The sequence below is a fragment of the Gymnoscopelus microlampas genome, assembly GCF_963454915.1.
Source record: "Gymnoscopelus microlampas genome assembly, chromosome: 2".
In the NCBI taxonomy this organism is placed as follows: Eukaryota; Metazoa; Chordata; class Actinopteri; order Myctophiformes; family Myctophidae; genus Gymnoscopelus; species Gymnoscopelus microlampas.
Genome location: NC_139939.1, coordinates 12,937,759 through 12,952,675, shown reverse-complemented (window position 1 = coordinate 12,952,675; position 14,917 = coordinate 12,937,759). Strand labels below are relative to the sequence as shown.

The following is a 14,917-nucleotide window of genomic DNA, read 5'->3' as shown; positions in this document are numbered from 1 at the left end:
GTTGCGAGGTGGGAACGGTGTAGTGAGGCATGCCAGGTGCCCTACGCGAAACGTAAATTCAGGCCGCCCGCCGTGGCGACAGTGTTGGCGACATGTGGTCTGACGGTGTTGTGTTTAGTCGATAACAGAGCTGTGGGGTGTCGCCACCGAGGGCACGGAAGTTGCTCGCCATTTATATAGTTAGATAGGTCTTGCTGAACCACATTTGCTCTCCACCCTGCTCTCATTCAATCCAATGCCTGTAGCTTAGGTTGTTTTGTTTTCTCATCCTGAAGTCTGAAAACGTTTTAGTTGAGCATGGTCTTCTCCATGTTTCTTGTTAAAACCAGAGTATAAAAGGCACGAAAATAGCAAATTAAGTTGTCAGCACTCGCTATGAAACACTTTTAAAAACACGCAGCAGAAGAAGGAAATGTAAACATTTCTCAGACACTTTGTAACTAAGTATCTATGTGACAGTAGTAGCCTAATATGCTGGCATACCTGAAAAATATGTACAGGGCAAGGTTCGAGCCAGAAAATGACATGAGACATGAGACTGCACTATAGCCAAGACGAGACAAACATGGACCACCCGTGATCATGTCATGGACCACTAGTTGAGAAACAGTTCACTCAATGACCTGCAGGTGATCTAAGATGTCAATGTTGTTGTTAGCTGGAACTTCCACAGAAAAGGGAACTGGAATCTCAAGAAGTGGAAGTTTGGCCTGGTTGAGTCATCATTATTAGGTAATGTGGTAGCAGTTACTGAAACTTCCACAGAACAGGGAATTGGAATCTCAAGAAGTGAAAGTGTGGCCTGGTTAAGTAATCATTATTAGGAAATGTGCTTATATAATAGAATGTGTCTGCTCACTCATCAGTTAACATGAGTTTAATATAGAAGGCTGGATGAAGTAAGAGAAATTCTCAAAAACACTCAAACACTCAAAAACGCTCTGCTCACTAGCATTATATTTCCGTTAAATAATTAATGTTAATTACGGGCTTGATTAAATGGGTTGCGCATAGCATTGTGCAATGAATTATATAAAGCCCTTGACAGTCATTATTTAAGAACATGTGTCTATGGACAATTGGTTGAGAAACAGTGTTATAAAGGGTTATGAGTATTTTAGTTCTTGTAACTCTAATCATACAGAGTAGTGCAGCAGATTAATAACATAATACTTCACTTTGTGATACAAGCATGAAATGTGGCACAGATACTTTGTTGTATACTTTGGGCCACTCTGGTGGAAAAAGGCGCTGGCCTTTGGGGAAATGGTAAGTATTGCAGTTGCACAATTGTGTGCGAATCATTGGAGTGGACTGGCTTACACAAAGGTTTCCACTGTAAATAACCTAAAGATTTGATACCATGTTTAGCCTACATGATTCTAAGGAAATTATGAATTATGAATTACTAGAGGAATTACTAGAGGCTTGCCGTGCACGGGGCTCTGGCGCGCTTATTTTGGGGTACCAAAATTGTGGGATACAAATTTCCAATAGAAAAAAAAAAAAAAAAAAAAATCCTGGGGGTCCGCAGACCCCCTGACGGAACCCCTGGAGAGCCACGCGAAACAGCGCGTACCCCTTCAGACCCCATATAGATCCAGCGTGTTGCTCCCTGTGGCTTTTGTTTTTTTCATGAACGTCCTTGCTTGTTTCTGTCGCTTGTTTTGTTGAAAACCTGGCATCCCGACTGACATCACTGACGTATCCTTGGTATTTGTACTTCCGGGTTGCATAACGATGACATCAGTGTCGAATCCTTTGGTGTCATGAACCTAGGGTGGTGTGTTTACCAGATGCAGAAACCCAACGCGCTGTTGTTGTTTTCCACGCGCACGCTAATGAAGCACTAAACGGAGAAGCTTGTGATTGTGAGGTTGAGCGTGAATGTATTAGCATTGTAGTCACCTGAATTGAGCGTGGAAGCAGAAGACACAGTGAAGGGGAGGTGAAGGAGGCGCTTCTGTTGTTGTTCTTCTGGCGACGCAGAGAGCTGCGGAGTTTCAATGGCGGCCCTTCGTGTTATTTCCCCGAAATCCGTCGGCGTTCGGTGTCGGTGGTGCGCACGTTAAACGGTACGAAGCTGTTTCCCCTTCCGTTGTGGCCGAAATGTGGTGAGTAGAATTGATTATGTTGCGAGGTGGAAAATATGTAGTGAGCAATGAGAGGTGCCCTACGCCACCCGTAAATTGAGCGCGCACGCCGTGGCTACTGTGGTGGTGAGATGTGGTGTGTCGGTGTTGTGTTTACTCGACAACAGAGCTGTGGGTATAGCGTCAGCGGGGGGGCGGAAGTCACTCCTCGATTATATAAGTAGATGAAGAAATTCAATAAACAAAATTTTATGTGTGTAATGCATGGGATAACTTTTTATTTTACCATTACATACATAAATATTACCTTTGCAGAAGGGGCTTTTTAAAGGGTCTACACCATGAATTTTAACTTTTTCTTCATTTTTGTGTGTTTTTGGTCTCCCCCACCTCTCTTCTGTTCCAACAAATACCCGACTTCGAGCATGCAGGCTTTCATAGGCTATCTGTGTTTTTTATGTAAATTGGTCTGAAAACAGTCCGTCAGATTTGTTCCCCCACCCTACGTCACGTCTGGGAACAATTCCTCCCGTTTTTCAGTTCTAACCAAAAAACAAAACAAAACAAAACAAAAAAAAAAAAGTTTTCATTTTTTTTTTTTTTCTTATTTTTTTTTTTACTTTTTCCACACAGAACCAGGACATAACATGCATACAAACTGGCTCAATAGCGCCCCGTGCCAAACAGGACAATGTGGTATTGCAGGTGAAAGTGCTTTATAAGCCAGAGAGAAGTTAGTTGGAATGAGTATATCTGAGGCTTGATTTAGGCTCAAACCTTTTGAAAAACGTTTGAGGGACATAAACAATATGATATCAAATATTATTATTATTTTTTAAATTCATGGTGTAGCTCCTTTAAACAGTTGTTTACATGCGAGGCACTTTTTTGTTTTACCTACTGTAAGTGAGACAAATTGAATATCATGCAGGTTCCACCTCAGTTCATGTAGTCCGTAAACTAGGTCACTAGAGGTCAGGAGGAGATCAAGTTCTACCAGCACTACTAAAGTTGTGGTTTCCATTACGGTGATATCTTGATGAGATGAGACATCTTCTATTATGATGAGAAAGTCTTAGACCTTGCATAGTTGTGATGCAAGGCATGCCAATGTAAGTCAAAACCATCATACTGTACGTGTACGTACATGATGAGTGATTAGATAAGGATAAAACGCATGACAGGATTTAAAGGAATGCAGTGTCACAACTAGGTTCATGCAAGGGCTCCTAACTTTGATCAGAGGTGAGCAAGCTGGAGGTCTGATAGTGATTGTGGACCCCAGGCTGTGGATCAAGGGTCTACCCTCCTTTGCTTTTGTAGCAAATAGATCCTTCTGAACAGATCGGTTTGTGATCTTTTCCTGCTAAAACTAAAAATGGCCCACGGACATAGACAAGTCTTGCCACGGACACATTTGTCTGTGTACGGACTTGTTGGTGACCCCTGTTGAGCAACTATGTGCTATTTTTCATATTAACTAAATCTAATAATCGTTTACAACCAAGCTATCAAAAACACACAGTCGGCCGTGAGTGTTTCTCTGTCTTGCCCCTGTAAAGGAATGTTAAAGTCCAGGCGTTCCTCTTCCTCAAGGTCAGATACCATCTTGCTAAAGTCCAAATGTGGAGTTGTTGTTTAGGGGTTAGGTTTCCTCAGGAAATGGGTCCTGGGCTGCACATCTGATGTGTCTATCTGTCTATCACATCTGATAGACAGACTGTGTGTGTGTGTGTGTGTGTGTGTGTGTGTGTGTGTGTGTGTGTGTGTGTGTGTGTGTGTGTGTGTGTGTGTGTGCGTGCGTGCGTGCGTGCGTGCGTGCGTGCGTGCGTGCGTGCGTGCGTGCGTGCGTGCGTGCGTGCGTGCGTGTGTTTTGGAGCTGAAATCCCATCACAGACTCTGAATCTGATTCATCATGAAGATTCATTAAAACAGCAATATGCTGCAGACACCCATTTCGACAGGTTCAAGTAGTTCACCCAAAAAATGACTTATTTCTATCAATTACACACCGTATGAAGCCTTGAATTCATGGAGATGCCAATCATTTGATGATGGAGACTCCGCCAGTCATTAAATTATTGGCTCAGGAATGCGAAAATCAACCAATCAATCAAGGCTTCATGGGGTGTGCAATTGATAGATTTTTTGGGGGGAGGGTGAACTACTCCTTTAAGTTAATTCCTTACATAGGCTATTCCACTTTAGTTACAATTTATACTGTTAAATACAGTTCATTCCTTTATGTAATATTATTTTGGAACGGTTGATGATAAAAGTTTATGATAAAAATGACGCTTCTGTAACCTAGTCATACTTCTCTCTTTTTTATCTTTCCTCCCATAGAGTGTGGTACAGATGCTGATGTGTGTCTCTCTATCACTCCTTCATCATCTTCTCTCAAAGACTCTCTCTCTCTCTCTCTCTCTCTCTCTCTCTCTCTCTCTCTCGGGGCGGGGCTTAAGCAATTTCAGCCTGTCCCTATTGGCCGTCTAAGTGCACCTAGGAAGTTTTGGAAGACTAGCATGCTGGGAACTAGAGTTATAGCTGTTTAATGGCCCGCCAATAGGAATTGTAGATCGGCTATTTTCACTTCCTGTTTGGCGTTGAAGTTTGACGCTTCACCGCGGTCACGCCATTTTATGAAAACTCAAGCTTTTGATAACTTTTCATCGTTAACGTCTTTTGTGTACTCTGAGCGAATTTGAGGCGGAGGAGGAGTTTGTTAGAGTACAACCTGTGAAAAGTGTGTGAAATTCACAAAAACGCCACTATCGATTCAAAAAGGCCGACTTCCTGTTTGGTTTAGGTCATAGCTCCAAGAGACTTTTTTGTAAGTTGGGACAAGATATAGGTGTGTGCCAATTTGCACGCATGTAGGTATAACCGTATTGTCGGGCTTGAAGCACAAACTTTTGTAGGGGGGGGCGCTATTGAGCCACTAGGCCGCGACCCTTTTTGAGACGATTAAAATACGCAATTTTTCGCCACTGGTAATGTGTGTGTGCAATGTTGCGTAACTTTTGGAGTAGCCTACGTATTGCCCCTCAAAAACACAATTCATTATCGGGAATCCTCCTATAATCCTCCTATAATTTGACAAACCTCTGTACCTCTGTCTGTAGTCCTGTCTGTAGTCGTGTCATGGTGAAGCTGCCCGGTTCTCCTCAGTGGCTGGAGCAATTGCTCTGATTTTGCACACAGCCATTGACCATTACCATCTGAACTTAACTGCGAAGCCCGTTTTTCAATTTCATCAAATGTCAGCTTCTTATTAGCATTTATGTGTCTAACAATGGGAGATAATATTGCCAGGTTTCGTGCGAGAAACAAGCAGCAAGGTCTATGAAAACAAGGCCAAACGAAACGAGCCCTACAAGCAACAAGGTCTATGAAAAGAAGGCCAAACAAAGTGCCTTCACACATATACCTTGCCTCTTGGAAAACAGCCGATCTACAAGCTCACAACGCGTCCCCACACCCACCTGCACTTTCACAACCAACGCCAAAACACACTACCACCAATATTGCCCCTTAACCGCTTACAATTGGCCAACATGGCAACACAAACGTCTGTCACACTCTGCCAGTGAGCTAGCCTGCTTCCACACAATAGACCCCGCCCACTCTCTGAGTGAATTCTTACGGATCCCTCCGTGCGCGTGTGTGTGTGTGTGTGTGTGTGTGTGTGTGTGCGTGTGCGTGTGCGCGTGCGCGTGCGCGTGTGCGTGTGCGTGTGCGTGTGTGTGTTTGCGACGGGACCCGCGGGGTTCCGCGACGGGGGGGGGGGTGATATGCCCGTGGGGAGGGGTGACCGCGTGGGGTGCTGCGACGGGGGTGACCCGCGGGGGGGGGGAGGGGGGCCGGCACGACGGGACGCGCGGGGGGGAGAAACCGCGCGACAGGACGTGCAATAACCCCAAGTTTGCAACTACTTTCGCCTGTGCCCTTCACCGGGTATGGTCTAGTAATAATAATCATTGCAGTTTCAATGGGGCTTTGCACTACTGTGCAGTGCTCGGGCCCTAATTAAAGCTGTAAGCAGCGATGACCGGGCCCTCGCATCTCTGTCCACGATACAAGTCTGCACGGAAATCAGTTCACACCCAAGGTCACACCCATTGTGAAGTGAGCGTTGCCTTTGATGAGTTAATTTCATTAAACTAAATGAACTAGAGGAACAATATTAAATCTCTGTCTGTTCATTTCAAGGCTGCTCAACAGGAATACAGAGCGGACGGGGCTTAAGCAATTTCAGCCTGTCCCTGTTGGCCGTCTAAGTGCATCTAGGAAGTTTTGTAGGTTTTTGATGATGGGAACTGGAGTTATGTCTGTTTAAAGCCCATACAATAGATAACATGTTGCCTATCCAATCATTCTGGCATAATCTTTTTAGCTAAAATGCTAAAAGTGTACAGAGAAAGAAATAGTATTTTGTGTGTGTGTGTGTGTGTGTGTGTGTGTGTGTGTGTGTGTGTGTGTGTGTGTGTGTGTGTGTGTGTGTGTGTGTGTGTGTGTGTGTGTGTGTGTGTGTGTGTGTGTGTGTGTGCGTGCGTGCGTGCGTGCGTGCGTGCGTGCGTCAGGCTATCGTTGTTGTTGTGGGTAGGCTACTTGTGTTGTTGTTGGACCTCTTGCTAACAAAGTATAGGCCTAATAGTATAGTGTCATTGCTGTAACCCGGTATTTGGAATGTGACGCTGTTGCTGCAGGGTGAACTATATGGGTAGCTTATAGTATAATAGATTCCTCAGCTCCTCATTAGAATATGTTAGAAATGTGAAAATGTTAGTTTTATAGCATTACAAATATATTTGATTTGATATTATTAGATCTTTATCATTGTATTCATTGGTTTTCTTTTATTATTATTGTTTTCAGTTAAAAACACAAACGCATGCTGTCCTTCTGAGTGAAAAGAAAAAGTGCTGTCGTTATTTTTAAGTCTAAAGACATAAAAACACTTTTTTTATCACAATTCATGCATGAAAGGGTTAAAACAAAACAAAACAAGCATCAGAAAAAAAAGGGTGGCCCCCCTGCAGTGACTCAGACTAGGGCCGCCTAGGGGTCACGGACCCCCTGTTGAATACCCATGATGTAGATCCCAGTGGAGAGTACGTACTGTGATAGGTTTCCTTCTTTGAACAACACAGCGTGTGGCCAATTGGAAAACAAAAAACAAAAGGAAAAAAAAAAGAACAGCTAACCTAAAAGTAACTAGTACTTCACAGCCTTCCTAGAAATGTACTTGAGTAAAAGTAAAATATTTGTCTTGGATATGTACTTGAGTGATAGTATAAAGATAAAAAAATCTAATACTCAAAATATGTACTTAAAGGGCAAGACCACTTTGGTAGAGGTTTGGGTTGTGTAGTTACCTTGCCATGATGTAACTCCAAAGGTGGGCAAGAAATAAAAAATAATTGCTCCATTGATTAGAAAATGATAATTCAAAATATGCTCCTCATTGACTTGCATTGTACGGTAAAACAGCTCTCAAAGTCACTCTTTTAGCACATAAACGAACGCAAACAAAGTTGATTCAGACAATATAGAACATCACCCAGTACTGTTTGTTTTTTTTATAAAAATGTCAACTTCCTGTTGATTTTGCCATTTTTAATAAGTAGAAAACCCGGACTGGATCCGCGGATCCGGATCCAGATCTTCAAATAGTAAAATCAACAGGAAGTTGACATTTTTATTTAAAAAAAAAACAGTACTGGGTTTGGTGATGCTCTATATTGTCTGAATCAGCTATGTTTGGGTTCATTTATGTGCTAAAAGAGTGACTTTGAGAGCTGTTTTACCGTACAATGTAAGTCAATGAGGAGCATATTTTGAATTATCAATTTCTAATAAGTGGAGCAATTATTTTTGATTTCTTGCCCACCTTTGAAGTTACATCATGGCAAGGTAACTACACAACCCAAACCTCTACCAAAGTGGTCTTACCCTTTAAGTAATGTTTGTTAATAGGACGTTCGTTTAAAGTGCTACCCTGTATAGTAAATTTACTCTGTTACTGTCCACCACTGCTGATACCCCAAACTACATAGTGCTAAATATATTGCAGTTATAATGCAGTACTTGTAAACAGTGTTTGCATGTATATACCTGAGGGTAGACCAATCGATGTCGGTTGTGCAAAAGACCCCAGGGAGCGATGCCCAACGCAACAACCGAGTTGTCAGAAAAGTCTCCGGCGACGAGGTCCCTCACCGCCTCTCCTACACATCTCCCTACGCCTTCATGCAAACCTTCTGTCAGTATCCAGGCTCCTGAATGTGCGTATATGTGTGTGAAATATGTGTGAGCAAGAGTGACATAAAGAGTTTGAGTGTTTTGTTGGCAGAAAGGGAGAGAAAAACACATGCAAAGTTGATTGTTAGAGATGTCCTGATAATCACAGTTCAAAGCTGACATTTTATATAAAGTTGAAAAATAAGCTTTAGGAGACATGGGGGGTGCCACAGTGAATTTGGTATCAATCATTAACTCATCAACCTTTTACTCCACCTCTTGAGCCAATTAGGCCTTTAGTCCTATGTATTGTATTTTGATAACTGACACACATTATTTAATATTCAGAATGTTATGCCAATTTCTGTCATTAGTTTAGTCTACTATTGAAGATTTCTTCTGTCCCATGAGTCCCCTGATGCCATTGTTGGATTCATACGGCGGCAGATGCCTGAGGAGGGCTAAAAGAATCATAGAGGACAAACAATACCCCGAAAACAGTCTGTTTGAGATTATTCAGAATGGCAAGCACTTGAGGTGTCTCAAAGCCCAAGGCTCAAGCTTCAGAAAAAAAAAGTTCTATCCGACAGCTGTTAAAGCCATGAACAGCGACATGGGACCGCCAGTTTGGTCAGCTGATCGACACGTCACATCCACCCAAAGGTAAATGGAAGTTCAGAAGTAATAGTGATAAGATATAATGAATACAGGAATACTCAGGGGGCCCTATTCTGACCCGTGAATTAGGGAGAAGGGAGCTGGCACTGTCCTTAAATGGTATTTTGCGGCTGCTATACCCGCTATTCGTTATGCCGACTCCGTTATTTGCGCCTGGAGGTGTGCCCGTGGGCGTGTCGTTGCATTATCCCCAAAATTGCTATTTTGCCCACACATGTTTTGGAAAGCGCATGGCGGATTCTAAAACCACCCGCTATGCCAAATTCGTTTGGTGGAGCGCGCCTGCAATGGACATGTCGGGAGACGGCTGGAGCGCACAACGACACAACATTCAAAGGCTCCCTCTTTCCTAATTCTCAACAAATCTCTGTGATTCTAATTTTCCTATAATCAGCAGAGTGTCAATTCCTTGTGTCAAATGTGTTTATATAAGATGAGATCAATTTGCGAGAGGAATAAGCAACCAGGTCTATGAAAACAAACCCAAAAGAAGCAACTACAGGCCACATGAGCACTTCAAACCTATATATGTCGACTATTAAACAATGTGCATATTTATATATGTTGGCTATTTGAAAATAGCCAATCTACAAGCTCACAACCGCAACCCGCAACTGCCATTATTTACAAGCAACTTTACAGAACAACAAGCCCAACGTGGCTTATAATAAACAGACCTGGCAACACTGGCAGAGTCTTCTCTTAAAGGCAATGGCACCTAGCTGGCACAGTGATTGGTTTTATTATTGTAACGCCCTAACTACACCTATGCATAATGTAACGGGTGGTGCAGGTGTTTTGCGGATAATTCCTGTGCAAAAGTTACTATTTTGGGACACCAGTCCCAAAATAGTAACTTTTGCACAGGAATGCCCCTTGCGCCACCCTAAATCCCCAAATAGTGTATTTAGCCAGTCTGGACTAAAATAGGGGCCTGTATAGTTTCCACATACACAACACAACTACCTTTGCTTTGCAAGGCTTTGACCAGACCCTGCCGGAGGACCTCTTGAACCCAGATCTTGACCTTTGCACTGACTTTTCCTCCCATCACAGACACCACCAAGTTGGGTTGTTGCAAACCCCACTGTGTTGTCATCAGGTCGTAGACAATGGAAGGGTCTGTGTCCGATGACAGGCGCAGGAACTAGGCGATCAAAGAGACATAAGATGATGACAGTGAGGGAGGGTTGAGGTATACCTGCTCAGCAGGGGTGTCAAACTAATTTTCAAACTAAATAAATCAAATATCATTGATCTAATTAAATCATTCCGTTCTGAGATTCCAACATAACCATTGGACCATTGGATGACCACGATCTGCAATCCTTTTATAGAAAGAGATTGAGATCGGCAATTTTTTATTTATGCTTATTTATGACACACAACGGTATCGCAGATCTACAAGCCCATTGGCGATGTTCCATGCGCGATACCGTCATGTGTCGAAGTATAAACCAAGCTTATTGAGGCTTGAAAAGCACCACTCGCTGAGTTCTCAACCGATTTACACACAGTTTGGTTTGTATGATACAGGGTTATTGTTTAAATTAAGAATGCAGATTTTCATACCAAGATGCTATACGTAGATAGTAAAAAAATATTGTTATAACTTATAAAACAAAACAAGTTTTTGTCTGTTATTGCAGTAAATGGATATGGATCACAGCAGCATTTATTATTAGCCTAGTAAAAAAGCTGTAGTACTATATAATTATCATTTTTGCTAATGTCATTAGTTAGGTTATATCTGTCTTTCACAAATGAATTACTAGGGCAGGGCCTAAATACAAAATAATAAATAAAATAATTTTCATTTAACAAAATAAACATACAACATAGTACATGTAGGCGTATGTTTTGGTGACATCATCAGTAGGCAGGTTTAGTCATTTCAAACAAGATTTCAATAATTATATTTATATATATATATATATATATATATATATATATATATATATATATATATATATATATATATATATATATATATATATATATATATATATACATATATATATATATATATACATATATATATATATATATACATATATATATATATATATATATATATATATATATATATATATATATATATATATATTGTATTAATGTGAGAACAATGGCTTCTATTATAGCATGCTAACTTTCCAGGAATAGAAAGCCTGCAGTTTGGTTCCACATCGATGATGTCACTGCAGGCGGGTTTCTGAACTGTCTCCTCTGAGCCACAGACCGAGTAGACAAAGAATTGCACCATATTATAATGAGCATTAATGAGGACCAATTATATGAAGATAGGTTGAAAATGGGTGCTGTGGTCCTTTAAGAATTTTAGATTGAAGATGCAAGACAGAGTACCATGAACCACAGAGAACATTTATCAGGTTGTCACTTACATAGCTACACCACTGGTATTCCACAAGCTCTATCCTTCCAAAGGCATCAGTTGGATATTCAGAAGAGTGCTGGGCACTGTCCCAGTGGGTGACCACGGCTGTGTTGAAGGAATCGTCCAGAGCCACTGGTAGATGGTTGTTCCTCAGGCGTCCACACTGACATCGCGTGCCATTTCTGAGTGAGACAACAGGGCAATACATCAACTAAGCCTCTCATGAACTGTCTGTGCAATCATCAAAATATAATTTCTAATCAGTTCCACAACTTCCTTATTTAGTTTTTGCATTTTCAGTGACTTTCTCGTCATTTTAATGTTTTGCGATAAAGGATGTATTGTTTACCTGGAAGAATCCCCTACAAAGGTGGTGCACTCTCTTTTCTTGATGTGTTTTAGTATCCATCCAGCAGTCTAAAAACATTTTACAGAGTACATAGTATATTACAGCATAATGCGTAAAGGATATTTACGTTTTGGAAAACCAAATGTACTTTTGTACCATAACTGCATGGGTTAGATCTCTTATTTTTTTAAACTTTGTATTTGCACAGTGAAGTACACAGTACACTTTTAATTTTGTTCTTTTGAAAATATATTGTTTTTTTTTTTTTTTAATAAATAACCAGTTTTATAATGCCCACCTTTTTCTTAACATAAGTCGACTCTCTCTCTTCTCTTGTTAATCGTCTCTTTTCATTGTCGCTCTCTGGGTCACTCTCCTCTTCCTCTTCAGATTCAGATATTTTGCCACTGCCTCGTCCCTCTTCAAGTTCCATCTCTACTCTCTCTCCCTCGTTATGCTCAAAGTTTATTTAAAACAAATTGAGGAACTATCTGTCCTTCTCTCTTGAAAGTCTGCTGACTGTCAGGATAGTTGTGATATTGCATTCCTTTAAATCCTGCCATCCACTTCATGCAATTATCTGATAGCTAGGAAAAGCTTGAGTATGAAATACTTAGTTAATGTTACCGTGACGCGGAACCAAATTAGAGAAGAGAATACGGAGTTCAATAAATTGGGAGAATTCTGAAGAAAGAAAAGCAGCAGTTTACATACAGTCAGTAAGTCACTCCCCTGAGGGGAGTGACTTCTAGGAGCCACAAAGTAAACCTTCTTAGCTTACTGGGCATGCAGGAACACGTGTGTACTCACACTCACAAAAACGCACACGCAATCTTTAAATACACACTCCAAGGATTATGAGCCCTAAAATAGAGTCAAGATATGCTTAATAATACTTAATAATAATTTTAATTAATTACTCGATTCCTCGAGGAAAACGGAACAGTAGACCCCTGAGAACCCTGGGCACCTATATGTATTTATTGTATATCTTAGAATGTAGGCTATTAAATAGCCTATTTACATTTAGTTTATAATTGCCACGGTATAAAAGCCACGGTCAAAACAATAAAACAAATAGATAAATAGATAAATGGCACCCCTCTGGTCGTAATCTGATTTTTCCATTCTTTATTCAAAACACAAGAACATAAATTGGAAAATGAGGCGTTTTCCTTATTTTTCATTTTTCCATTCTGAATGTATTTAGGAACAATACAGCGAATTACTTCCGGTAGCAGTTAAAACGAGAAAATGATAAATAGACAAAATGACAAATTGAAATTGAGGGCTCCAAAACGGCTTTTTCTATTTTCTCAACCTTTGATTCAGAGCCAAAAGTTAGAAATTGGTAAAATGAGACATTATCCATTTTTTTTCTTCGTTTTACAAACAAATATTTTTTCATTTTTCATTTTCAGATTTTATTTTGAAAATCAACTGAACGAAAAGTACACGGATTCCCCAGGATTGTCATTTGGATGTCGCCAGTGCTTAAACAAATAAAGGCTATTGATTCTTAAACCTGACACTGTGACACCAAATAGCTTTCTTTTTTCCCTTTTGTTCATACACTTATTGTTGGGGACATTTAAATAGCATATGGCAAAGGTCATTGCACATAATGTCACCCATTTTTAGTTTTTGTTACACATCACAAAACAAGCCAAAAGCAACATACAATACCCCCCCCCCCCCCCCCCCCTGGAACAGTAGACCCCTGAGAACCCTGAGAACCCCCCCCCCCCCCCCCCCCCCAAAAAAAAAGAGTAAACAGCACAACAACATAATAGAAGAAGAGAAAAATGAAGAAGCAAATACCTTTCTAAATCACAGGTTGTGTAATTCCACTGTGAAACGGAAAGCATAGGGTGGTTTAACAGGGTAGGCCTATGTGGTGTAAGCTTATAGCATCAACTGCCCGGTGAGGTCATTATAATGCAGAAACTAAAGCAGCAAATTCATCTAAACGTTAATTATTAGGTGAATACGTTTCCTTGGTACCGTACCAACCCACTCCCTACTAGGGCTGCCAACACTCCTGGATCCTGCAGGAGTTTCCTGGATTTTGACAATTATTATGTCTCCTGACATTTCTTCTGGTCTTCCCAAACTTCCAAAATTCACCAGAACACAGGAAATTACATCTACTATGTTAAAAAGTTTCTGCGGGAGGACCCCCAGACACCCCGCTTGGGGGTTGTGGTCAGTGCATGCCATCATACAGAGATATTCACTTTTAAGTAATGAATGGTTATTATTAAAGATAGGTATAACGCCCGAGTCCTATACTTGGGTGCTACTGTTAAGTGTAGTGTCAAAAGTCCTGTACTTCTGGCACTATACTGGTTGCCGAGGAAGTTCTGATGTGTGCTGAAATACTGAAGGTCCAAACGTCCATGGAATTCATGAATAATGCTTTATTCTCTGTAGCCTTGTCGTGCCAATCACTTTAGCATGTACATTAAATCAACACATAAACAAATAAACACAGGATACAGACCACCAGCTCTATCAAACACAGTCAAAAGCTGTTTGCCTCTGCCACTGGCAACACCTGACGCTGATTACAGACCTTGTTAAGTACCTAGGCAACCTTGGCCTTGACCGCACCCTGCGGTGATGTCATCCATTAAGACACAATCATAGAAATGGCTCAAATGGCTCTTACAATAGGTCTTACATTCAGTCATCAAATCAATTTCTGTAGGCTTACTTTTAGCGGTTTAATGGGTGAAATAGTACCCCTCATTGTCCAATGCTTGTACAGCAAGCCTGATAAAAGTATCACACTCACACAACAACCTTTGTTGTAAACCCTTTCCAGTGAAAGTGTATAGAATGTTGATTTTGCAATGTTGACATTGACAATGCAATGCAATGTTGGCAGCCCTGCAAAAAGTTGATTTTGGTGAGGTGGGGGGCTCCGAGTGTGGGGGGCTCCAACAAACAAGAACAGACAAGAATGATGAGAGTAATAATTAAGCAACACCCTCGGACCTAAGTGTCATCTGGTTTGAAAGAAAACAGATCTTCAGTTCAGATCTGATCTCCACAAAGCCAGGTGTTCAGGTCAACACAAGCAGTAAATACCTTTAACAAAAATACCTTGCCCTCAAGCCCCTCATATCTCATGAACTTTCCCACAACTGCTTATGG

At 41.1% G+C, this 14,917-nt stretch overlaps 1 protein-coding gene across 1 annotated transcript in view; it reads right to left on the bottom strand.

Moving 5' to 3' along the window:
* LOC311056597 (transient receptor potential cation channel subfamily M member 4-like) overlaps positions 1–12,417 on the bottom strand; it is a 37,794-nt gene extending 25,377 nt beyond the window's left edge. Inside the window, exons 1-5 of the mRNA XM_084073342.1 lie at positions 12,057–12,417; positions 11,759–11,826; positions 11,417–11,591; positions 9,981–10,161; positions 8,211–8,374 (exon numbers count right to left, since the gene is read on the bottom strand). Coding sequence (XP_083929468.1) covers positions 8,211–8,374; positions 9,981–10,161; positions 11,417–11,591; positions 11,759–11,826; positions 12,057–12,191 — 723 coding nt within the window. The 5' untranslated portion in view covers positions 12,192–12,417. The remainder of the gene's footprint in view (positions 1–8,210; positions 8,375–9,980; positions 10,162–11,416; positions 11,592–11,758; positions 11,827–12,056) is intronic.
* Between the last annotated feature and the right edge of the window lie 2,500 nt (positions 12,418–14,917).